General features: G+C 39.7%; 1 protein-coding gene across 2 annotated transcripts in view; it reads left to right on the plus strand.

Annotated features, from left to right (window-relative positions):
* VEPH1 (ventricular zone expressed PH domain containing 1) overlaps positions 1 to 25,520 on the plus strand; it is a 238,875-nt gene that overhangs the window by 166,386 nt on the left and 46,969 nt on the right. For both annotated transcript variants that reach the window (XM_038746083.1, XM_038746084.1), the window contains exons 10-11: positions 17,861 to 18,000; positions 21,896 to 22,030. In XM_038746083.1, coding sequence (XP_038602011.1) covers positions 17,861 to 18,000; positions 21,896 to 22,030 — 275 coding nt within the window. The remainder of the gene's footprint in view (positions 1 to 17,860; positions 18,001 to 21,895; positions 22,031 to 25,520) is intronic.

The following is a 25,520-nucleotide window of genomic DNA, read 5'->3' on the forward strand; positions in this document are numbered from 1 at the left end:
TTGCTTGGGGCTCACAGTCTTAATCCCCATTTTACAGATGAGGTAACTGAACACAGAGAAGTTAAGTGACTTGCCCCAGATCACACAGCACACAACTGGCAGAGCTGAGATTAGAACTCACAACCTTCCCAGACTGAGCCCCCTCCTTCCTCTCCCCCCCCACCCCTTCCCCATCCCCCCGCCTTACCTCCTTCACCTCCCCACAGCAGCTGTATATATATATATACATATATATGTATATATGTTTGTGCATATTTATTACTCTATTCATTTATTTTACTTGTACATATTATTTCTATTTATTTTATTTTGTCAATATGTTTTGTTTTGTTGCCTGTCTCCGCCTTCCAGACTGTGAACCTGCTGTTGGGTAGGGACTATCTCTATATGTTGCCAACTTGTACTTCCCAAGTGCTTAGTACAGTGCTCTGCACACAGTAAGCGCTCAATAAATACGATTAAATGAATGAATGACCTTCTGACTCCCAGGCACGTGCTGTATCCACTATGCCATCATACTTTTACTGATAATGAAATACAGGCTAAGAGATTCACCAATTAATTTTCCAGGACCACATACTTAAAAGGAAACAGATTGTGTATCACTTAACCAAAAAGGTTTGAAAGAAACTTCATCTATATTATTGAAACCATATCTTCTTTCCGGAAATGTTTTCTTCTTGTGGGAATTTGAGAAAAAAAATACCATAAATCTCCTTCTTTAGTTGTCAAAATTCATGACATTTCTTACTGTTTCCATGAATTGACATTGGGAATTTGAGCATAAACTGGGTGACTTGGAGTGTTGCCTAAAGTGTTGAATGAATCCATTCCTTTAAAAACATAAGAAATAGTGCTTCTATAATGAAACAGAATGTTCCCTGCCAGGCAGCACTAAAACCTTAGCATTTGGTTATTTTAAAGTGTGTCATCATTTCAGATTTCATTTTTACACTACTATAATTTCCTGGAACTTCTTTCAGAGTATTCCAGGGAAATTCCTGGAGCAGGGACATACATGTGGAATGGAAGTTCTATGACTCACCACAAATAAATCCACAGAGCTGCAATCATCTGATCACATGAAGGACAAGTCGTTTGAATTTCTGATATTTCAAAACTACTCCATACAATCGCCAGCAGTTGATGATGCTATTATCATTTCCCCCATTACACTATGTAGATATTTCATTTCTTTCCTGAAATGAAAACTATTGAGAAAAAGAGAATTATGATTGATTCATTTGTTAAAGGCAAAGTAGAAATAAGTTTTCTTTTTTCTCAATTCTCAAATTGAGTTTGTGAAGGTAAAACCAGTGGGAATGGCTGAATATACTGGCTGAATGAGAGAGATAAGTCAAGGATAACACCATGGTTATAGACCTGTGAGACAGGGAGGATGGTGGTGGTATCTACAGTAATGGGAAAGTCAGAGAAAGGACTGGGTTTGGTTGGGAGATGAGGAGTTCAACTTCAGAAGTGTTAAGTTTCAGGGGTCCGGGGGATAACCAAGTAGAGATATCTTGAAGGGAGAGGAAAATGTGAGACTGCAGAGAAGGAGAGGGATCTGAGCTGGAGAGGTAAATTTAGGAATCATCTGCATAGGGAGCTCTGTTATATTGCACTCACTCTAGTGCTTAGTACAATGCTCTGCACACAGTAAGTGCTCAAAAAATAGGATTGTTTCTCATCCTTCCAAACTGAAAACTTGTTGTGGGTAGTGAATGTGTCTGCTTAATGTTACATGGTACTCTCCCAAGCACTTAGTACAGTGCTCTGTACACAGTAAGTGCTTGATAAATGTGATTGAATGAGTGATTGATAGAGATGGTAGTTGAAATTGTGGGAGCAAATAATTTCTCTAGGGGAGTGGGTGTGAATGGAAAATTAGAAGGAGGCACAGAATTGTAACCTGAGGCACTATCACAGTTAGCGACTGGGAAGCAGAGGAGAAACTGGTGAAAGACACTGAAAAGGAGCAGCCAGAGAGAAAGGAGGTGAACCAAGAGAGGACAATGTCAGTGAAGCCAAACCAGGAGAGGACAGTGTTCAGTGAAGCCAAAGGTAAACAGTGTTTTCAGTGCTTAAAACAGTACTTGGCAGTAAGTAAGCACATAGTAAGTGCTTAAGTACCATTATTATTATTATTTCCAGAAAGGGAGTGGTTGACAGTGTTGAAGGCTAATGAGAGATCAAGGAGGATAGGATGGAGTAGAGGCCATTGGATTTGGCAGGAAGGAGTTCACTGGTTACTTTAGAGAGGGCAGTTTACATGGAGTGGAGGGATCAGAAGCCAGATGGTAGAGAATCAAGGAAGGAATTGGAGAAGAGGAAATGGAGGCAGTTTTTTAAACAGCTCACTTAGAGCTTGGAGAGGAATTGTAGCAGGGATATGGGGTGATAACTGGAAGGGTGCTAGGGTGTCATGGGAGGTATTTATCAGGGGATACATGGACATGTTCAAAGGCAGTGGGGAAGCAGTCATTGGAAAGTGAGCAGTTGAAGATGTGTGTCAGGGAGGGAAGAAGGGAGGAACAAATGTTTTAATAAGGAAGTCAGGGATGGGGTCAAAGGTGCCTTTGGATGGGGTAGACTAAGAGGAAGTGGGAGATCTGGGTAGGGACCGTCTCTATATGTTGCCATATATATGTCCCTATATATAAAGACCGTCTCTATATGTCCTTTCAAGTCCCTACTGAGAGATCACCTCCTCCAGGAGGCCTTCCCAGACTGAGTTCCCTCCTTCCTCTCCCCCTCCTCCCTTTCTCCATCCCCCCCACCTTACCTCCTTCCCCTCCCCACAGCACCTGTATCTATGTATATATATTTGTATGTATTTATTACTCTATTTATTTGATTTGTACATATTTAGTCTATTTTATTTTGTTAATATGTTTTGTTTTGTTCTCTGTCTCCCCCTTCTAGACTGTGAGCCCACTGTTGGGTAGGGACTGTCTCTATATGTTGCCAACTTGTACTTCCCAAGTGCTTAGTACAGTGCTCTGCACACAGTAAGCGCTCAATAAGTACGATTGAATGAATGAATGAATGCCAACTTGTACTTCCCAAGCGCTTAGTACAGTGCTCTGCACACACTAAGTGCTCTATAAATATGATTGAATGAATGAATGAAAAGTCAAAGCAGGGGCAGGAGGAGCGTGAGGCTGGAGAATCGCAGGGGAGATTTTATGGAGGTCCCAACTGGTGTTCATAATTTTTTTGATGAAATAGTTGTCCAGGTTATTAGAAGGAAGAGATGGGGGAGTCTGGGGGTCAGAGAGTTTGAGAGAGGAGCTAAAAATTCAAAACATCTTATACAGGCAATGGACCTAGGAATCAATCAGGATGGAAAAGTATTGTTACTGGGCAGAAGGCAGGACAAGTTAGAGCAGGCAAGGATGAGATTTAGATGGATGAAGTCGGCCTGATGTCTGACTTTTCAACAGTAGTGTTCCACAGCTTAAGAAAAAGAGTCAGAACAACTTGGTTCTAATCCCAGCTCTACCACTTTTCTGCTGGGTGAGCTTGGGCCACTCACTTCACTTCTTTGTGCCTTAGTTACCTCATCTGTAAAATGGGGATTAAGACTGGGAGCCCCATATTGGCAGGGATACACTTTGCTTGTATCCATCCCAGCGCTTAGATTAGTGCCTTGCACATAGTAAGCACTTAATAAATACCACAGGTATTATTATTATCATTATTAAAGCTGGGGAGCAACCTGTGGAAGTGATACAGAGCTGTTGTTGGTACGAAAGCGATAGGGGACAGGGAGAGAGGGAGTTGAGTTCAGTGGAGCGGGTGGAGTTGAGGGAGAGGATTTGTGTATCAACAGAGGGTCGGTTGGATTTGGTGAGAAATGGGCCATGATAACTTCGGAAATCTGGAAAATTTGAAAGATTGGATGTCTCCATGGGGAAATGGGACAGTGTTGGGGGAATGGGGTGTGTGGGAAAGAAGGCTAGTAATTTCCAGCACTGCAAATCTGGCTACCAACATTTTGGACAAATGATAGCAGTAGCAGTCTTCAAGTGTTTGGAAAGCATAGTTTCTACCTAAATGAAAGAATACACTTGATTTTTCTTCTATTCCAAAGACATATGAGTTCATAAACATGAGATTTGTAAAGGGCAAAATTCACCAAACTCCTATCTGGTGGAAATTTGCTGAAGTATATAAATTATCTGCTCCACAAAGGCCGCAGAACTTAATATGCTGCCTTTAAAATAGTTAAGTTTGCTGACAGGAATTGGTTTCACCACCAACAGCATTTACTACTACAAATAATAATAATTATGGCATTTGTTAAGTACTTACTATGTGCAAAGCACTGTTCTAAGCGCTGGGGAGGATCCAAGGTGATCAGGTTTTCCCATGTGGGGCTCACAGTCTTAATCCCCATTTTACAGATGAGGTAACTGAGGCACAGAGAAGTTAAGTGACTTGCTCTGTCACACAGCTGACAATTTGTGCAGCTGGGATTTGAACCCATGACCAAGTACTAAGCACTTAGTACCATGACTAAGTACTTAATCAATCATGTTTATTACTTACTGGATACTTATTTACTGGATACTTTGCATGAAGAGCAGGGTGGCCTAGTGGAAAGAACTCGGCTGGGAGTCACAGGACCTGAGTTCTAATCCCAGCTCCACCAAGTATCTGCTGTATGACCTTGGGTTGAACTTTTCTGTGCCTCAATTCCATCATCTGAAAAAGAGGGATTCAAAACCCACTCTCCTTCCTACTTAGACTGTGTTCCCCATGTGACACCTGATTATCTATGTGCCAAGATCCCAGTGTTTAATACAATGCTTGGCACATAAAGAGCACTTAACAAATATTGCAATGATTACATTACATAGACTTTGGAATAGCTCAAAGTACTTTCTCCATATTTTCTCATTGATTCTCAAACTTTTCTGGAAGCAAAGACACTTTGCTGAAATCCAAATAATTCGAGACAACTGGTGACATCATGAAAGTACATGAAGTCACCCAACTCCAGAATAAAGGGCTTATTCCAGATAACCTTCATTTCCTCTCAGCATAGGAATTGGTTTCTGGTCTTTCTGGGCCATCTGTCTTCTGAAGCGAATTGCTATTTTTCCTTTTTTTTCTGGTTCATCCCTAAAATTACATAAAGGCTCTATCCCTTTTTGAGGCTATGATCCTATATTTACATAAAAATTTAAGTAAACAAAATCATTGCCTTTAAATGAAATTGCATCACAGGAGGGATTTTCTCTCCCATTCCTTGGGAAAAATGATTTCCCTTTCATGTTAGGGCAAATTAACCCTGCTGTTTCTCTGCCTATTCATGCTTGTCTCTTTATGGCAGGGCTCTAGAGTGTATTCCTTAGTTCTGACTTTAATTTTAGTCTATTGTGCTTCTACTTCCTTCCTCTGAGGACATTTCCTCTGAGGAGGGAAGCAGCGTGGCTCAGTGGAATAGAGCCCGGGCTTTGGAGTCAGAGTTCATGGGTTCGAATCCCCGCTCCGCCAATTGTCAGCTGTGTGACTTTGGGCAAGTCACTTCACTTCTCTGGGCCTCAGTTACCTCAACTGTAAAATGGGGATTAAGGTTGTGAGCCCCCTGTGGGACAATCTGATCACCTTCTAACCTCCCCAGCGCTTAGAACAGTGCTTTGCACATAGTAAGCGCTTAATAAATGCCATCATTATTATTATTATTCTTTTCATTTCTGAGTACTAACTTCTTCCCCCTTCATGACTGTTGAAAGCACACACAGACACACACAGCATAAAATTACATGCATTGTAACTGGCTTCTCATACAGGTATAAGGTGACAGTAGAGAAACTGAATTTTGCCCTGTAGGAAGCTTAATATTGACATTATATTAAATGAAATCCCTTCCTCTTAACCACTGAATTAGTAAATATAATCTTAAATCTCTGAAGAGCCAAATCAATTCCACCCCGACCTCAGAAATTATTCAGTTCTTAAGCACAGAGATATCTGGTTCTCTGACCAACTCTCTTTTTCATTATTGTGTAACTCTAAGAACACTGCAGATTCTGGACAGTCTGGAAGACAATCTGAAGGCAATCTGAAGGCACTGAGGAACACTTACATTTTCCCTATTATTAATCTGGTGTAATTAGGAACAGGTAAAATGAAGGCCTCCTCCATTCTGAACCTATACAAAGTGTCATGTATCTTCACTGACAAGCAAACCAGTCACTGAATGTTTTATGAAACGACAAATAACTTATTTATGAGGCCAACTTCTTTATGTGTCTCTCTTTCTGTTCTCTTATAGAGGCCTCGGTCTAACTCAAATAGGCTCTCTCTTAAAGATATAGTATGCCTCAACTTTCTCATCATAGCAAATCTTGACAGAGTTTTCCAAAACGTTGCTCATGGATGAACTGTAACCTATAGTGATCACATAATAATAATAATAATAATAATAATAATAATAATAATAATAATAATGATTATGGTATTTGCTAAGAGCTTACTATGTGCCAAGCATTGCACTAAGCAGGGGGGTGGGTACAAGCAAATCAGATTGACACAGTCCCTGTCCCATTTGGGGCTCGCAGTCTCAATCCCCATTTTACAGATAAGGTAACTGAGGAACAGAGAAGTAAATTGACTTGCCCAGGGTCACACAGCAGACAAGTGGTGGAGTCTGGATTAGAACCCATGACCTTCTGATTCCCAGGTCCGTGCTGTATTCCCTATGCCATGCCAAACATTTAGAAAAAAGAAATGAACAAGTTTTATTGGAAAAAGAAGATGAGCCAAAAAAAGTCAGGGTTATTTTAGAAAATTGATATTTGGTGCTCCCTTAGCATTAAAGCAGAGTGCGGTCAAGGAGGAATGATAATCACTGAAAGACCAACTCTGAATATGCACACACAATATTGAATTTTGGACATATTTATTTTTACATCTTAAATTGGATGATCACACACATTATTTACATTTTTCTGTCCATATTCTGTCATTTTATTTGCTTACCTGTAGAAATTCCTTTTCACTGTGATTGCCTTATTCACCCCACCCTTAGCCCCACAGTACTTAAGTACATATCTGTAATTAATTTATTTATATTAATGTCTGTTTCCCCTTCTAGACTTGTTGGCAGAGAATGTGTCTACCGAATCTGCTATATTATACTCTCCCAAGTGTAAGCAGTGTTCTACCTGCAGTTATAATTTAATAAATATGGTTGATTATGCTTCAAATACAGCATCTACTGAAGTAAAGTGCTGTGTTCTTGATGAGAAAAAGAATGTATAAATACGAGGAGTAATTTCCCCTTGATATCCAAAAATATGGAAAATGCCTGGAGCTTGATGTATGAAAAGATGCAGCTGTTATTAACAAGTGCATCTAGCATGATTAGGAAATTATCCAAAGATCTTACAATGCATACATAATAAGTGAGAACGAAATTTAAACAGTTGCAAAAATAATTTATGTTGAATGGTCTCATTTGATGAAAGTCATTCAAGCAGATTAAGCTGCTACATTTGGTTAGCTCTTTCTGGGCTCATGAGATTTCTGAAATGGTTAGAATATTATGCCACTTGACAGATTCATCAGTAGCAATAAGAAAAATTTAATACCAGAAAAATGAGCATCGAAAAAGGGAATATCATATGTATTGTAGAGTGTTACATTATTACAGGTGAATTTTAACATGAGCCTACCTATCTGTTCCAACTGGCTAAGTAACCTTCCTTGGTTGAACCTTTGGGGTATTTATCAATCAGTCAATCGTACTTATTATTTACTGTTTGCTTGGGAAAGTACAATAGAACAAAGTTGGTAGACATGTTTCCTGCCCACAACAAGCTCACAGTCTAGAGTGGGAGACAGGCGTTAATAAAAATAAGTAAATCACAGGTGTGTATGTATGTTCTGTGAAGCTGAGGAAGGGGTGAATAAAGGGTGAAAATCCAAGTGCAAAGTGATATTAAGGGGAGACGGAGAAGAGAAAATGAAGGCTTGGTCGGAGAAGGCCTTTTGGAGGAGATGTGCCTTCAATAGAGCTTTGAAGGTGGGGAGAGTGATTGTAAGATATGAAGAGGAAGGGTATTCCAGGCCAGAGGCAGAAATTTAGTTCTCCATCATCATCATCATCATCAATCGTATTTATTGAGCACTTACTATGTGCAGAGCACTGTACTAAGCGCTTGGGAAGTACAAATTCTCCAGCATTTTGGGGGGATATGTGGCAGCCGACATCAGCTGCTCTGTGCCTTAGGACAGCTTACAACAAATCACCCATCTTCTAGGTGGGTAATATCTTATATGTTATTGAGTATTCACCTCTTCTACAGTTTATTCATGCGCATAGAGCAGTTATCTCATTTTCCACACATATTTTCTCATCTTTCCTGAAAATTCGAAGTAAAAACTCTTCCTTACGGTCCTTCACAACTAATTGGGGTTCTCTTTGTGAGTAGGAAAAAAAGGTTAAATTATCCTTGTTTATTCATGTAAATCCAATGATGACTGTAGTTCTCCTTTGTTTTCAAGGGATGATATTACTGAGGGTAAGATTGTATCTATGAATTCAGATGTGGCTAAAAAGACAAAATGAGTCTCCTGGAATCTCCTGAACAAAACATACCTATAAAGAGAGTCCTTTGCTGTGCTCCCAAAGAACTGGACATCAATCATTTGTATATTCATTTACATTCCCATACAAATTACCGTGTACATTCCCAACAATAGTTAGAGAAGTTTGCAAGAAAGTGTACTTTTCCCTTTCCCCTTAAAGCCCTGTAAATTTTCATCTGTTGAATATTTATATTCAGGTCAAATACAAAATTTCCCATTTATTTTCAGATACACATTAGTCTTTCTGATAATCCAATTCCTAAATCAGATGTTGCTTACATTATCTTTCGAGAAATTCATCTTCTTTTCGGGTCCAGACCAGAGGTTTGGTAAATTTAATTATTGTAGAAGAAATTTGAGAGTCTCTAAACTAAATGCTGAACTGTATAAACTTTTAAACCATAATTTGGGTCAAGTAAGGTAATGGTTGAGGGCAAGAAGGAAGGTTGCATCAAATCATAGCAAATGAGATTTAAATTCCATATTTTATCTGCTTTCATTGTGAATAGCAAAAACGAGTTCAGCAGAAAATTGATCTGCTTTTAACAGTTGTAAAACTTTTCATTTATGGAAAACTTTAAAATCAAAGTTTTCTTTTTATTATCAGATGCCTTAAAATTGTGTTCTAGAGAATGAAATCAATACATTTTTATTAATTGAAATTTGAATTCACAACACAGTGCCTTTAAAAATATATAAGTTTGAACTCACAACACAATGCCTTTAAAAATATGTGGGTATGCCCCATAATGCAGTCAAAATATCTGCCTTAAAGAGGTGGATGTATCATTAATGACTATATCATGTTTGAACTCACAACACAATGCCTTTAAAAATATGTGGGTATAGCCCCATAATGCAGTCAAAATATCTGCCTTAAAGAGGTGGATGTATCATTAATGACTATATCATGGGATTTACCGTGGACTTATATGTTTTAAATTTGGCTCTGTTACCAAATATCTTGAAAAATAAAATGAAATTCCTTTGCATGCAATATTCTGTATCATTAAACCTCACTCAACTACTATTTATTCTCTATTAAAGTAATTCAAAGCCAAACATCACAACAACAATTAAATTAGGAGTTGTATGAATTCATTCATTCAGTTGTATTTATTGAGCACTGACTGTGTGCAGAGCACTGTATTAATAACCTGGGAAAGTACAGTACAACAATAAACAGTGACAGTCCCTTCCCACAACAAGCTAAAAGTCTAGAGAAGGGGAAGACAGACATCAATACAAATAAATAAAATGACAGCTATCAGTCAATCAATCAATTGTATTTATTGAGCGCTTACTGTGTGCAGAGCACTGTACTAAGCACTTGGGAAGTACAAGTTGGCAACATATAGAGACAGTCCCTACCCAACAGTGGGCTCACAGTCTAGAAGGGGGAGACAGAGAACAAAACCAAACATAATTAACAAAATAAAATAAATAGAATAGATATGCACAAATAAAATATATAAATAAATAGAGTAATAAATATGTACAAACATTTATACATATATACAGATATGTACGTAAGTGCTGTGGGGCTGGGAGTGGGGAATGAATGAATGAGCAAAGGAAGCAAATTAGGGCAATGCAGAGGGGAGTGGGAGATGAGGAAAAGTGGGGTTTATTCTGGAAAAGCCTTTGGAAGAGATATGCCTTCAATAAAGTTTTGAAGAGGGGGAGCATAATTGCCTGTTGGATTTGAAGAGGGAGGGTGTTCAGGAGAAGCGGCATGGCTCAGTGGAAAGAGCCCAGGCTTTGGAGTCAGAGGTCATGGGTTCAAATCCCGGGTCCACCAACTGTCAGCTATGTGACTTTGGGCAAGTCACTTAACTTCTCTGTGCCTCAGTTACCTCATCTGTAAAATGGGGATTAAAACTGTGAGCCCCCCGTGAGACAACCTGATCACTTTGCAACCTCCCCAGTGCTTAGAACAGTGCTTTGCACATAGTAAACACTTAACAAATACCATTATCATTATTATTATTATTATTCAGGCCAGAGGCAGGAAGCGCTTAGTACAGTGCTCTGCACACAGTAAGTGCTCAATAAATACGATTGAATGAATGAATCTCTATATGTTGCCGACTTGTACTTCCCAAGCTCTTAGTACAGTGCTCTGCACACAGTAAGCACTCAATAAGTACGATTGAATAAATGTACAGTGCTGGCACCTGTATATATGTTTGTACAGATTTATTACTGTATTTATTTTACTTGTACATGTTTACTATTCTATTTATTTTGTTAATGATGTGCATCTAGCTTTATTTCTATTCATTCTGATGACTTGACACCTGTCCACATGTTTTGTTTTGTTGTCCGTCTCCCCCTTATAGACTGTGGGCTCATTATTGGGTAGGGACCGTCTCTATATGTTGCCGACTTGTACTTCCCAAGCACTTAGTACAGTGCTCTGCACACAGTAAGCGCTCAATAAATATGATTGAATGAATGAATGAATGATGTCAGCTAGGATGGCAAGACAGGCAATATCGAGGCACAGTGAGAAGGTTAGCACTAGAGGAGTGAAGTATGAAGTGAGGTAGAAGGGAGCAAGATGATGGAGTGCTTTATAGCCAATGGTGAGGAGTTTATATCTGATACATGTGGATGGGCAACCACTGGAGTTTTTTGAGGAGCCGTTGACATGTTCTGAACATTTAGAATTATTAAACTTTGCAGGAGCCTGCTGAGTCTGGTTGTGATTTGTCAACTTCAGAGAAATATGTCCATTTTAGTTCGAATAAAAAGCCTTCTTTTCTTCATGAAGCAACTTGTGGTAGTCTAAGTCCTTCTGATTATCTCTGCACACCTTTGAATTCTTCTCTTTATTATAGCCTTCTTTAATAAGTTCATCCATTTTCTTGAAAACCGATGCCAACTTTTTAATTCAAAAGTCTCAGTGGGTGTTGGAGTTTATGTTCTAGCTTCAGTGGTTAACATAATAACCTCCTTCTTCTCCTGCTCTACCTTTGGAAGAAAGGGTCTCTCTGCTACATTTGAAAGCAGGATAGAAAGAGGATGAGGTAGAAGGGACAGATATTTTAGACTGATTTAGTCAGCCTCCTCTATTTTGTGGCTCTGTAGGCAAGGAATGTGTCTGCCAACTGAAATATATTGTCCTCATCCAAGCTCCTAGTGTAGAGTTTCTCACAGAGTAATCACTTAATTTTTTTATGGTATTTATTAAGTGCTTGCTGTGTACCAGGCACTGTATGAAGCACTGGGGTAGATATAAAATCATCAGGTTGGACACAGTCCATGGGGCTCATGGTATTAATCCCCACTTTACAGATTAGGTAACTAAGGCACAGAGAAGTTGTGACTTGACCAAGGTTACACAGCAGACAAGTGGCGAAGCTGGGATTAGAACCCAGCTTCTAACTCTGACTCCCAAGCCTATGATCTATCCACTAGGCAAAGATGTTTCTAATATTAATTGCTAGTGGCTATTGATTGATATTAATCAATCAGTGGGTTCTTTTGAGCACTTAACTGCATTCAGAGCACTGTACTAAGCACTTGGGAAACTAGTTGACATAATCTCTGCCCACAAGGAGTTTATGGATTATAGGGGGATAGAGATATGAAAATAGAGTGTGGCTAGGGGAAATAGTAGAGTAAAATAATATTTACACAAACACTGGGGGCCAGAGTGAGTAACAAAGTTCTTAAGGAGTACACACCCTGTGTATACTGGACACAGAAAGGGAGGATAGGGGAAATCGAGGGCTTAGTCTGGGAAGGCCTCTTGAGGAGATTTTAGGTGGAGAGAGTGGGACTGTTGGATATGAAAGGGGAGAAAGTTCCAGAAGTGAAGGAGTATTTGATCAAGGGTTTGGTGGTAGGACAGATGAAATCAAGGTACAGAGAATATGTTGGCATAAGAATAGAGGGTGTGGGTTGGGTTGCATTAGGAGGTTAATGAAGTTAGGTAGGAAGGAGAAAGCTGAGTGAGTTCCTTAAAACTGATGAGTAAGGAGTTTCTGTTTGAGGCAGAAGAGGATGGGCAATCCTCCTTCCTCTCCCCCTCCTCCCCCTCTCCATCCCCCCGGCCTTACCTCCTTCCCTTCCCCACAGCACCTGTATATATGTATATATGTTTGTACATATTTATTACTCTATATTACTTGTACATATCTGTTCTATTTATTTTATTTTGTTAATATGTTTTGTTTTGTTCTCTGTCTCCCCCTTCTAGACTGTGAGCCCACTGGTGGGTAGGGACCGTCTCTATATGTTGCCAACTTGTACTTCCCAAGCACTTAGTACAGTGCTCTGCACACAGTAAGCGCTCAATAAATATGATTGATTGATTGATTGAAGTTTTGGGGAAAATGGGGAGGCATGGTTTTAGTGGTCTTTCAGAAAAATAATCAGCAGAGTTAAAAATGGACTTGAGGGGGGAGAGAAAGGAAGCAGACAGGTCAGTGAGGAGGCTGATACCGTAGTTGAGCGGGATAGGATAAGTGCTTGGATCAACGTGGTAGCGGTTTGGATGGAGTGGAAAGGGTAGATTCTAGACTGGTTGTGAAGTTAGATTTGGGGACAGATTGAATGTGTGAATTGAATGAGAGAAATGAGTCAAGGATAATGCCAAGTTTGGAAGCTTATAATAATAATAATAATAATAATAATGGCATTTGTTACGTGCTTACTATGTGCAGAGCACTGTTCTAAGCGCTGGGGAGATACAAGGTGATCAGGTTGTCCCACGTGGGGCTCACAGTCTTGATCCCCATTTTACAGATGAGGTAACTGAGGCTCAGAGAAGTTAAGTGACTTGCCCAGGGTCACACAGCAGACATGTGGCAGATCTGGGATTCAAACCCATGACCTCTGGCTCCAAAGCCCATGCTCTTTCCACTGAGCCACACCTCGTTTCTGTTTGAATATAATAATAATAATCACAATGGTATTTATAAAGTGCTTACTATGTGCAAAGCACCGTTCTAAGCACTGGGGGGATACAAGGTGATCAGGTTGTTCCACGTGGGGCTCACAGTCTTAATCCCCATTTTACAGATGAGGGAACTGAGACAGAGAATTTAAGTGACCTGCCCAAAGTCACACAGCTGACAAGTGGCAGAGCCAGGATTTGAACCCATGACCTCTGACTCCAAAGCCCGGGCTCTTTTCCACTGAGCCACGCTGCTTCTCTGTATGAATATGAAACAGAGAGGGTGGTGGTGCTGGCTACAGTTATAGAAAGGACAGGGTCAAGGTGGGAAGATGAGGAATTCTGTTTCGGACATGCAAAGTTTGAAGAGTCCACGGGATATCCAAGTAGCTATGCCCTGAAGGCAGGAGGAGATATGAGTCTGCAGAGAACCGGAGAGATCAGGGCTAGGGAGATCAGGGCTAGAGAGGTAGATTTGGAAATCAATCAGTCAATCAATCAATCAATCATATTTATTGAGCGCTTACTGTGTGCAGAGCACTGTACTAAGCGCTTGGGAAGTACAAGTTGGCAACATATAGAGACAGTCCCTACCCAACAGTGGGCTCTGCAAGAAATGGTAGTTGAAGCCGTGGGGGTGGGTGTAGATGGAGAATAGAAGGGGACTCAGAAGTGAGACGCGGCACCCCTTCAGTAAGAAGGTGCTAGGCAGAGGAAGAGACTGCAAAAAAGACAGAGAAGTTGTCGGATTGCTGTTTTCAGATGAAGAGGAGAAACCAAGTTGTGGTTTGGGTTAGGTAGGGCTGGGTAAGAAACGAGCAGGGAAGGAATTGAATTGCCTGCTGTGATTGGACATAATGTTGGATAGAGATTACGAATCTAGGGTGATATTATCAATTCATGCAAGATATATCTCTGAATTTAATTTATTGCGATCCTTGGAACTAGAGGTTTGGCAGTATTTGTTTTTCTCGCGATGATCTGTCTAGTAATCACAATAAACCCTTTGTTCAGAATAGGAGGTTAGATTTTACAAAAGATAAAGCAAATTTTAAAGTTTGGTTTGGTGGTAAAGTCCAAACACATGGCTTTCAATTACATTCTGAACTGGCAACCCCCGATATTTCCCATGAGGCATGGGATTCAGAGAAATGAATGAACACTTGAGGTCCGTTTCATAAAATGAAAAATGAGTATCTAAATGAGGTTCTGTCAACAATAAGCTGAAAGCATAAAAATTACTTTCAAAACAAAAAAAAAATGCACTGAGAAGATGAGGAGTCTAAAGCTGATAAAGATCAAGTTTATGCAAAGCAATGAAAGCACTGATTAGGGCCTACTAATGAGAGAAAGATTGATTATAGTAGCCTGTATGTGTGTGTATATATATATACACATATATATCTAAGTAAAGGTTATTCCATCTTGTAACACTTCTTCCATTTTAAATGATCTATAGCCACTGAGGTTTGTTTTTAGAAAACCAGTGATTCTGGGAGGGTAAAGTAAATATAATCAATATCAATTTGAAAATAAAAACTTGAGCGAGCAATGAAACTCTGGAGGAAAAACAGAAACTGTCTCTTCACAACACAACCCTAAGACAAGGGGGCCAAGTTTGAAACTTTATTGAAATTTCATATGGTCTTGAGAAATAACTTAATTTTGTTTTGCAATCTTTTCCTTAATCCAAGATGAATACTGCTTGGATTTGCACTCTTAACTCTGGCACATTTTTAAAGGTTTATCAGGGATACATTTCCCTTAGAGGAATACCTGTGTCTGTTTCATGAACGAATGACATTTGGATCTCAATTCAGTTTTGCAAACCATCTGTAAAGAAAAAAAAAACATGTTGTAGCTGCCGAACATGAATTCTGACTGTGTCCTTTGCAAAAGGATGCCACATTTTCCTTTAAACCTACCCTTAGGCCTTTCTTCTTTTGTCACTACTAAATCCAGAACTTCTCTATTCCTAATCGCTCTCACACACACCACACATATACCACACATACACATACACACAAACACACACACCGCTCCCAAACAATCCAGAGGCCCATTCCCCACGATAAAATGGTCTGTATTCTGATCTAGAGGTTCAATTCAATGAGGTTAGCTTGGCGAACTAAGGCATGAATTCCCTATAATCTTTCCGGCTCCTCCCCCATTGCACCTCCCCATCAACTCTCTCATCCTTCTCAACCATCTCTCAAGAACTCTCTTGCATCAGCCTCCTCTCTGATCTCCCAACCTTTCCCCTGCCCAGTTCTTACTTCATTCTGATGCACAGATCATTTTCCTAAAACATTATTCTGTGCACATCACGTCACACCTCAAAACCCACCAGATTTTGCCCCTCCATCTCTGCATCAAGCAGGAAGTCCTCACCATTGGCTTTAAGACAGGCGAGTCGGCTCTTTCCTCTATTTAACTTTGCTCCTCTCGCGCAGTAACGCAGCCCACACATTTTGGTCCTCATTTACTCAACCTCATCTCTCTCACTGTTGACCCCTTGCTAACAACATCCCTCTTGCCTGGAACTCCCTTTATATACGGCAGACAACCTTTCTCCCCATCTTCCAAGCCCTTCAAAAACTGTATCTGCTTCAGGAAGCCTTCCCTGATTAATCACTGATCTCCCTACCCTATCTTATTTATTTTAATACCTGCCTCCCCCACTAAAACCGTAACATCTTCAAGGGCAGGATTTATTGCACTCTCTCAAAATGCTTAGTAGGATGCTCCGCAAGCATTAAGCACTCAGTAAATACCATTGATTGATTTATTGATTATTATCGATATAAAACCCTTTCAATTCATTGTAAATTCTGTTGTCAGATAATCTCCAGTGACACTTGGTGAAGTTCTAAGGGACTGCTTTTAATCTGGATATTTTAGGAAAAGTTTTTTTTTTAACCTTGAGTTAATTCATTCAATCATATTTATTGAGCTCTTACTGTGTGCAGAGCACTGTACTAAGTGCTTATTTAAGTAACTACTTTCATTGTCACTTCTCTTTAAACTGTGGGAATTGAATATCTCTTTTAAAAGCAACTAAAACATTACTTCAATTGATTTCAATGGAAATTAGAGCTAGGTAAAAAATTAAGACTTTAATTTGATTGCATATTTGAGACCTAAAATGAGCCTCTTTCTCCCTCCAACTCAATCCCATATGCCAAGGCCCAATCACCTGGAAGAACGAAGAACTGATCAAAAAGGCTGCCTCATTTTAGCCTTGAAGATGGAGGACAATTAAAAAAACAAACAAACAAACAAATAAAAAACAGTCCAGAGCTGGAAGAGGGCTACTATGCTGCTATGAGTCTTTCAAAGACCTGTTTTTGGATCTCTGTACTGCTGCATAGTTTGTTTCTTCGTAATATTCCTATTGCAGTCTTTTCATTTTTCAACAAGTTCAAAGTTTATGCCTGTTGTCAATTAGAGTGTAAACTCTTTCAGAGTAGCATTGATAAATGGATTTGCATCTTCTTTAACCTGGGTTTATGTATGCCCACTCAATTTTTTAATGGTATTGAAGTGCTTATTGTATACCAAGCACTGTTCTAAGCCCCGGAGTAGGTAGAGGCTAATCAGATTGGACATAGTCAATGTCCCATGTGGGGCTCACAGTCTTAATCTCCATTTTACAGATGAAGTAAGTGAGGAACAGAGAAGTTGAATGACTTGCCCAAGGTCACGCAGCAGACAAATAGTGGTACCCAGGTCCTCTGATTCCCTGGCCAGTCCGCTAGGCAATACTGCTTCTCAGTTGATTCATTTTGATAGTGTTATAAATTTTGTTTATGTTTGTCTACTCCATTAGAGTGAAAGCTCCACAAGGGCAGGGAATGTGTCACTTTATTATTGAGTACTTTCTGAGCACCTAGTACTATGGGGGAGCATCATGCTGACAATACTTCTCCTACTACTATTACTACTACTACTACTGTGTTAATTTTGTTTATGTATATTAATGTCTGTCTTCCCCTCTAGACTGTAAGCTCACTGTGGGCAGCGAATGTGTCTGTTATATTGTTATACTGTACTCTCCTTAGCACTTAGTACAGTGCTCTGCACACAGTAAGTGCTCAATAAATACAATAGACCGACTGACTCTCCTAAATAAGGCCTGTATCTTTGACAGCATTCACTGGGATTTCTTCAAGTCCTAGCGCAGTGCTCCTCAAACAGTCGGTACTTAATAAATGCTTAAGTGATTAATTTGGAGTTCCTTAGAGAGCTAGTTTTCTAAAAGCATTTATGTGTTTACTTAAAAAATATATAATTTCTGCAGTTAGATTTTTAAAATAACCAAATTTAACATTTTGTCTACTTGTTTTTTAGATACTATCAGAAGTTGCGTAACGAAGTTGTTCTTCAGCTGCTCTCTGAAAGGTCATTACTGCCTATACAGTAAATCCAGTTTTACTCTCATCAGTCGACAGCCTCAGCTGTGGATTCGTATCATGTTTCTCTTTCAGCAGGTATGTGCAATACATATGGTTGGTGACACCTTAAGAAATGAAGCTACTGGGGGTGGAGGGGGAGACTATGCTGTGATGGAAATCTATTTATATATATATATATATATATAATTAACATCCCTATCTCAATAACTCTTTGTTCTTTGAGTACTCCCAGAAAATTTATCATGTATTTTATATGTATTCGCTGCAATATTCTCATGTCGTGGCTGCTATTTGGATAACAGATTGACACATTTTAGTTAAATGTATCAAGATTAATTGATGGTTGTAGTAGAGTGAAATTGTCATCATAAAAAAATCAAGAGAGTTGAAAAATCATGATGTTTCAAAATAGTTAACCAAAGTGTTTCCCAAGCAGAACTACTGACTGGAGCAGTATGTATGCAAAGTTAGATAAAATTTGATTCTGATTAAAAGAACTATTGAAAAACGTGCAACCCAATACAAAAGTGAATGTTCTGTTATCAAAACATTTTTACAGGAGCTCCTTATAAGGTTATTGGTGAAATAAAACTCTTGTTCTAAAATGTAAGATTTCATGTAGCCATTATCTATAGGACTGGTTCATTTTTTAAATAAAATGATGGGCAGATATGCTGGAGTAATGCCATTTTTGCTCAGCAGGAATCAGCAGAAAAACTTAGGGTGGGTCAAATTCAGTCCTTAAGAACACAATATCATAGATGTAATCTCTTCAATTTAGAATGTATTTCAGTTATTCCCCATTTGGACTAAGGAGATTTCTGGAATTTATTTCCCTAGGGCCAGGAACCCCACTAGAACGGAGGCCCCATTTGAACTTCCCCCTTCCCGAAGCTTGTTTGAAGGCCACAGATTGGCTGAGGGACTGGGGCCGTGATGTCATTCATTCATTCAGCCGTACTTATTAAGTGCATACTGTGTGCAGAGCACTGTTCTAAGCACTTGGGAAGTATAAGTCGGCAACATATAGAGACAATCCCTACCCAACAACGGGCTCACAGTCTAGAAGGGGGAGACAGACAACAAAACAAAACATGTAGACACGTGTCAGAATCATCAGAATAAATAGAATTATAGCTATCACAATAGTATAGCTTCTTTACTGGACTCCCTGCATCCAACCACTCTCTCCCCTAACCTATACATTGCTGCTTAGATGATCATCTATGGAGAATCACCATTCCAAGCCTCTACACTCCTCAAAAACACCTCCAGCAGCTACTCAACTTCCTCTGGGTGAAGCAGAAACTCCACACCCTCGGCTCTGAGGCTCTTTACCAGTTCTCTCCCATCTCAGGATCACACCTGGAGAGTTTCCAGTACTCTACCAGTCTCCACTATGGGAAGGAAAGTCAGGCAGAGGCAAACCCATTCCATTCCTAGCTTCAGCAGTGGCTCACAAGTGGAAGACAGTCTGTTACAAGTCAAAATAATAATAATGGTATTTGTTAATAATAATGTCCAACCGACTGCCTCAGGCAAGCAGAGAGTCACGGCCCTGTTCTGGTGGGGCTCTGGGCAGCAAACCTGCTCCTCCCTCAGAGTTGTCAATCAATCAATCAATCAATCAATTATATTTATTGAGCGCTTACTGTGTGCAGAGCACTGTACTAAGCGTTTGGGAAGTACAAATTGGCAACATATAGAGACAGTCCCTACCCAACAGTGGGCTCACAGTCTAAAAGGGGGAAATTGAAGTTGTCCCCACGTGGATGCCATAGATGCTATCTGCTCCACTCCAGATACGGAGCCAAGATGGGAGCAGCACCCACTCGGCTTTCTGGACAGTGGGAATGCTTATGAATATAAAATATGATCCAACCAAACTAGTAAACTAGTAGTTATCTGGATAACTCGAACTTGGCCTCAGTTATCTGGATACTTCAGAACAAGAAACATTCCACATTAGTGGGAAAGCTCAAATGTATTTTAATAACTTGAAATTATCAAAAAAACCAATTTGAATTGGCATTTTGATAATACCAGTAAAAACATCCATTTGATGTACTAGAACAAAAAATAAATAAATTGGAAGTGAGCGTAATGAACTATCTTGATTTCTTTCCCTGAAATACCCATCGACTTCTTCCCTCCCCCAACTTAATACTTGTATTTATCGATTTGATTATATGAGTGAGTGGGTTTCTGCTCGCCATTTCACTTAGTTTGCAAATTTTCTAACAACAAGCAAAGTGAAACTCAATTTTTAATTCCTTTCTGCTGTGTTTCTTTGACCTTGGGGACATTTGGCCTCTCTCCCTTTGAACTCATATGTCAATAAACATTTTCTTCACATATATTCATTCCAAGAAGTGCACAGGGCTCTTGAGTATCTGGCAAATATACAAGAAGAAAGCCAAGTTAAGATGACTGAATATGTGATTTGATTTTATAACCATGTAAGATAGAGGATGTGCAAACATATCTCCAGGCCTTTCTATAAATAAAAGTGGTTTGGATTTTGTAGTTGCTGTTTTTAAAGTGTCAAGCAATGTGCTTCATTTATGAATGAAAATTTTAACTTTTTCAATGTTTGTTTTCCTGAATTCGCAGTGCTGACTACATACCAATTTTAAGAATTAATAATGAAAGGTAGATTTTTACATGCATATGAAATGAGCTCGTAAATGCACTAGTTGCTCGTTTCTTTTGCAGAATTTTAGGGAGGTTGGGTATTTTTGTCTTCCTTTTTTTTTTGACCTGAAAACTAACTCCCCCCTTCCTGAATAAAACTGGGTTCAATATAATAATAATAATAATGATGGTATTTGTTAAGCACTTACTATGTGCCAAGCACTGTTCATTATGGATTCTGTCTCCTCTATTGTATCCCCAGAGAAAAACATACCTTGGACCACTAGCTCACCAGGGCCTTGCAAACATTTTCCTTACCTTGTTTCATTGTACTCTCCCAAGTGCTTAGTACAATCCTCTGCACGCAGTAAGCACTCAATAAATTCCGTTGACTGATTCTCAGAGTGGAGAAGAGTAAAGACAATTGGAAATCTAAAATTTGGGCCCCTGACCATTAACCTAAATTGTAATACAATCTTTCAGCATGGAAAGCAGTGTGGCCCTAGCGAAAGAGCCATGGGCCTGGGAATCAGAGTGCCTGGGTTCTAATCCTGGCTCTCTGACTTGTCTTTGTCTGTAACTTCTCTGTGCCTCATTCATTCATTCATTCATTCATTCATTCATTCATTCATTCATTCAATAGTATATATTGAGAGCTGTGTGCAGAGCACTGTACTAAGTGCTTATAATAATGACATTTATTAAGCACTTACTATGTGCAAAGCACTGTTCTAAGCACTGGGGAGGTTACAAGGTGCAAGGTGATCAGCTTGTCCCAAGGGGGGCTCACAGCCTTAATCCCCATTTTACAGATGAGGTAACTGAGGCACAGAGAAGTTAAGTGACTTGCCCAAAGTCACACAGCTGACAATGGGCGGAGCTGGGATTTGAACCTATGACCTCTGACCCCAAAGCCCATGCTCTTTCCACTGAGCCATGCTGCTTCAGTTTCCTCATCTGTAAAATGAGAATTTAATACCTATACTCCCTCCCACTTGGACTTTGAGCACCATGTGGGACAGCAACTGTGTCCAACCTAATTATCTTGAATCTATCTCAGCACTTAGAACAGTGCTTGGCACAGTGCTTAACAAATTGATTCAATCATATTTATTGAGCACTTACTGTGTGCAGAGCACTGTACTAAGCGCTTGGAAAGTACAATTCAGCAACAGAGACGATCCCTGCCCATCAACGGGCTCACAGTCCAGAAGATCCAACATCATTATTATTGTCACTACCATTATTTCAGTAATTTTTTTTCATTTCCAAACAAAAAATAAGCAGCTGCTAACTCGGTCTGTGATCTTATGGACTTCTTTAATATTTTCTCTAGAGCTTATTTCCAGAGCCTTTGTCCATACAAACCAATTCTGTACAAGTTCTGAGAGCACTGTGGGAGAAAACCCAGATAAAGGGAACTCACAGTTTTGAAACTACAATGATCCAGTCTACATTCCCACACAAGAAGGTAAACTTGTTTTTTCCTTGAAAGTTATCAGTTATGAAAATAAGCTTTTTGTAACTTTTATAAAATCCTGCTATCTCACTGGTCTACCTATGATTACTCCATATGTACCTGAACGAAATCAATACCACTAATGATAATACTGATGAGAAGAGACACAGTGGGATAAACATTGATAATGTGGCTTTATGAAAGAAGTTTTTCTGCCCCCTCTGGGAAATGGAGTAGGTTAGCTCTTTCATCTGCAGGGAGAGGGTGGTTCCCTCCCCATCAGACCTAAGATGGCCATGGGTCCAGTAAAAATGAAGTTTTCCATTAATATGATGAATGAGCTTCAGTCTTATTATCAATCAATCAATCAATCAATCAATCAATCAATCATATTTATTGAGTGCTTACTGTGTGCAGAGCACTGTACTAAGCGCTTGGGAAGTACAAGTTGGCAACATATAGAGACGGTCCCTACCCAACAGTGGGCTCACAGTCTAGAAAGGGGAGACAGAGAACAAAACAAAACATATTAACAAAATAAAATAAATAGAATAGATATGTACAAGTAAAATAAATAAATAAATAGAGTAATAAATATGTACAAACCTATATACATATATACAGGTGCTGTGGGGAAGGGAAGGAGGTAAGGCGGGGGGATGGAGAGGGGGAGGAGGGGACAGGAAGGAGGGGGCTTAGTCTGGGAAGGCCTCCTGGAGGAGGTGAGCTCTCAGTAGGGCCTTGAAGGGAGGAAGAGAGCTAGCTTGGCAGATAGTTATGAAGATATAGTCTGAGAAACTTTGTGAAGGAATTGATTGAAGGGCTAGTGATTGGCACAGTGCCACTCTCATCCTCTCATCCCTTCCAGTTGTGTTTCTGTTTGGGGAGTGGGTACAACAAGTGAGCAGGCAGGTAGGAGGGAGGGCAGAATGCTATAATTTTACAAGAATTTTGCACTAATTTGGCCATCTATGGCCAGAGTGGCTGCTACATATTGCCACAGTGTCATAGGCCAGCTTGGCTTGGATTACTTTTTAGAACAGGTAGGGATTTTAGGAAGTAATCTAGAACAGTCTTCTGTCTTGAAGGAGGACTCTCCCAAACTATGGCAAAGAGGTGAGCCTCATTCCACGTTTCTACGTCTTTCCAAAGAACGAGATGCACAACTTCCACCAGCAGCCTATTACAGTGTTTATAGCCTGCACCGTTATGAATTTCTTCTTTAAACCTAATCTAAATTCTACAGTTAAATGTATGGGTATTGGGTTTTAAGCCTCTCAGTTTGGCAGCTAGTCACTCTCTTCTCGTTATTATCTACGTAATGTTGCACTGAACCTAGTGATCTTTACTAAATCTACCTTTTTCTTTGCCTTGCTGTATAATGTTATCTTCTATGTAAATGAGATTCATTCATTCATTCAATTGTATTTATTGTCTATGAGAAGCTCAAAGCACATAGAGAAGCAGCATGGCTCATTGAAAAGAGCCCGGGCTTTGTAGTCAGAGGTCATGGGTTCAAATTCCGGCTCTGCCAACTGTCAGCTGGGTGACTTTGGGCAAGTCACTTAACTTCTCTGGGCCCCAGTTACCTCACCTGTAAAATGGGGATTAAGACTGTGAGCCCCCCATAGGACAACCTGATTGCCTTGTGACCTCCCCAGCACTTAGAACAGTGCTTTGCACATAGTAAGCACTTAATAAATGCAAAAAAAAAAATCACTGTACTTCTCTGTGCCTCTGTTACCTCATCTGTACAATAGGGATGAAGACCGTGAGTCCCATGTGGGACAGGAACTGTGTCCCTTCCAATTTGCTTGTATCCAACCCAACGCTTAGTACAGTGAAGCAGCATGAGAAGCAGCTAGAGCATAGGCCTGGGTGTCAGAAGGTCATGGATTCTAATCCCGATTCTGCCACTTGTTGCTGTGTGACTTTGGGCAAGTCACTTTGTTTCTCTGTGCCTCAGTTCCCTCATTTGTAAAATGGGGATTGAGACTGTGAGCCCCAAGTGGGACTTGGGGGAAAGGGACTGTGTCCAACCCGATTTGCTTGTATTCACCCCAGCACTTAGTACAGTGCCTCGCACATAGTAAGTGCTTAACAAATACCATCATTATTATTATTGTTACAGTGCGAGATGCACGGTAAGTGCTTAACAAATACCACAGTTGCCATCATTATTATTGTTGTTATTATTACAGTGCCTGGTACACAGTAAGCACTTAACAAATACCATGATTATTATTACTGCAGAGATACATCAAAAATATATTGCATTTGCCTAATTTTGGGGTGTGCTTAATTTAGAAAAGTAAGAGGACTTAAAGTCAAATTATGAAATCATCTACTTTTCATTCATTCATTCAATCATATTTATTGAGCGCTTACTGTGTGCAGAGCACTGTACTAAGTGCTTAGGAAGTACAAGTTGGCAACATATAGGGAAGGTCCCTACCGAACAGCGGGCTCACAATCTACTTGATTCTTGCGCGTTTTAAATTGCAGCTATCATTTCCATATTATGTCTTTTTTCTTCAGAATTGCAAAATGTCATTTGGCTTTAAAAAACTCCATAACCATAAGCTTGATATTTTTTTTTGCAGTAGCTGACAGGCACCTAGGAGTTTTTGAGTAGCTAGATGAGTTTTTGAATTGCTAAATACTTCATTCATTTTTCTCAAATGTTTTTCCAATGACTATACCTCAACAAGAATAACTATACACTGTGTTTTGTAATCTCAAAAATGGAGAACATATGTTTAACACTGTTCACACAATATACAACTATTATTCTGGATTTTTCTCCAATGTTTTCCGAAGAAGAGTACTATTTTTGGGTAAGCATTGAATGAAAATTGTTGACTTTGTTCTGAGCTGTAGACATAAAAAATACTTGCCTAACTGGGTAAACTTACCTATAAAGGAATACTTCCAATTCCAAATGACCACAATTCAAAAATTCAATCAATCAATTAATCAATCATATTTATTGTGTGCTGACTGTGAGGAGAGTATTGTATTAAGCACTTGGGAGAGTACAGTATAGCAGAGTTGGTATATGCATTCTTTGCTCATAAGCTTACAGTTTAGAGGGGGAGACGGGCATTGATATAAATAAACAAATTCCAGATATGTACATAAGAGTTCTGGGGATGAGGGTGGGGTGAAAAAAAGGGTGCAAATTGGAGTGTAAGGGTGATGCAGAACGAAGGGGGTGAAGAGGAAATGAGGGGCTGAATCAGGGATCCGGTCTTGGAAGAGATAGAGTTTTAATAGGGTTTTAAAGGTGGGGAGAGTGATCATCAATTGGATATGAAGAGAGTGGGCATTCCAGGCCAGAGGCAGGACTTTGGCACGAAGTTGGTGGTGAGATATACAAGACGGAGATAGAGTGAGTAGGTTGGCATTATAAGAGCGAAGTGTGAAAGCTGTGTTGAAAAAAAAAGTAGGAAAGCAGCAATGCAAGGTAGGAGGAGCAAATAGATTGAGTGGTTGCCTAGCC

This window comes from Tachyglossus aculeatus, chromosome 1, assembly GCF_015852505.1.
Source record: "Tachyglossus aculeatus isolate mTacAcu1 chromosome 1, mTacAcu1.pri, whole genome shotgun sequence".
In the NCBI taxonomy this organism is placed as follows: Eukaryota; Metazoa; Chordata; class Mammalia; order Monotremata; family Tachyglossidae; genus Tachyglossus; species Tachyglossus aculeatus.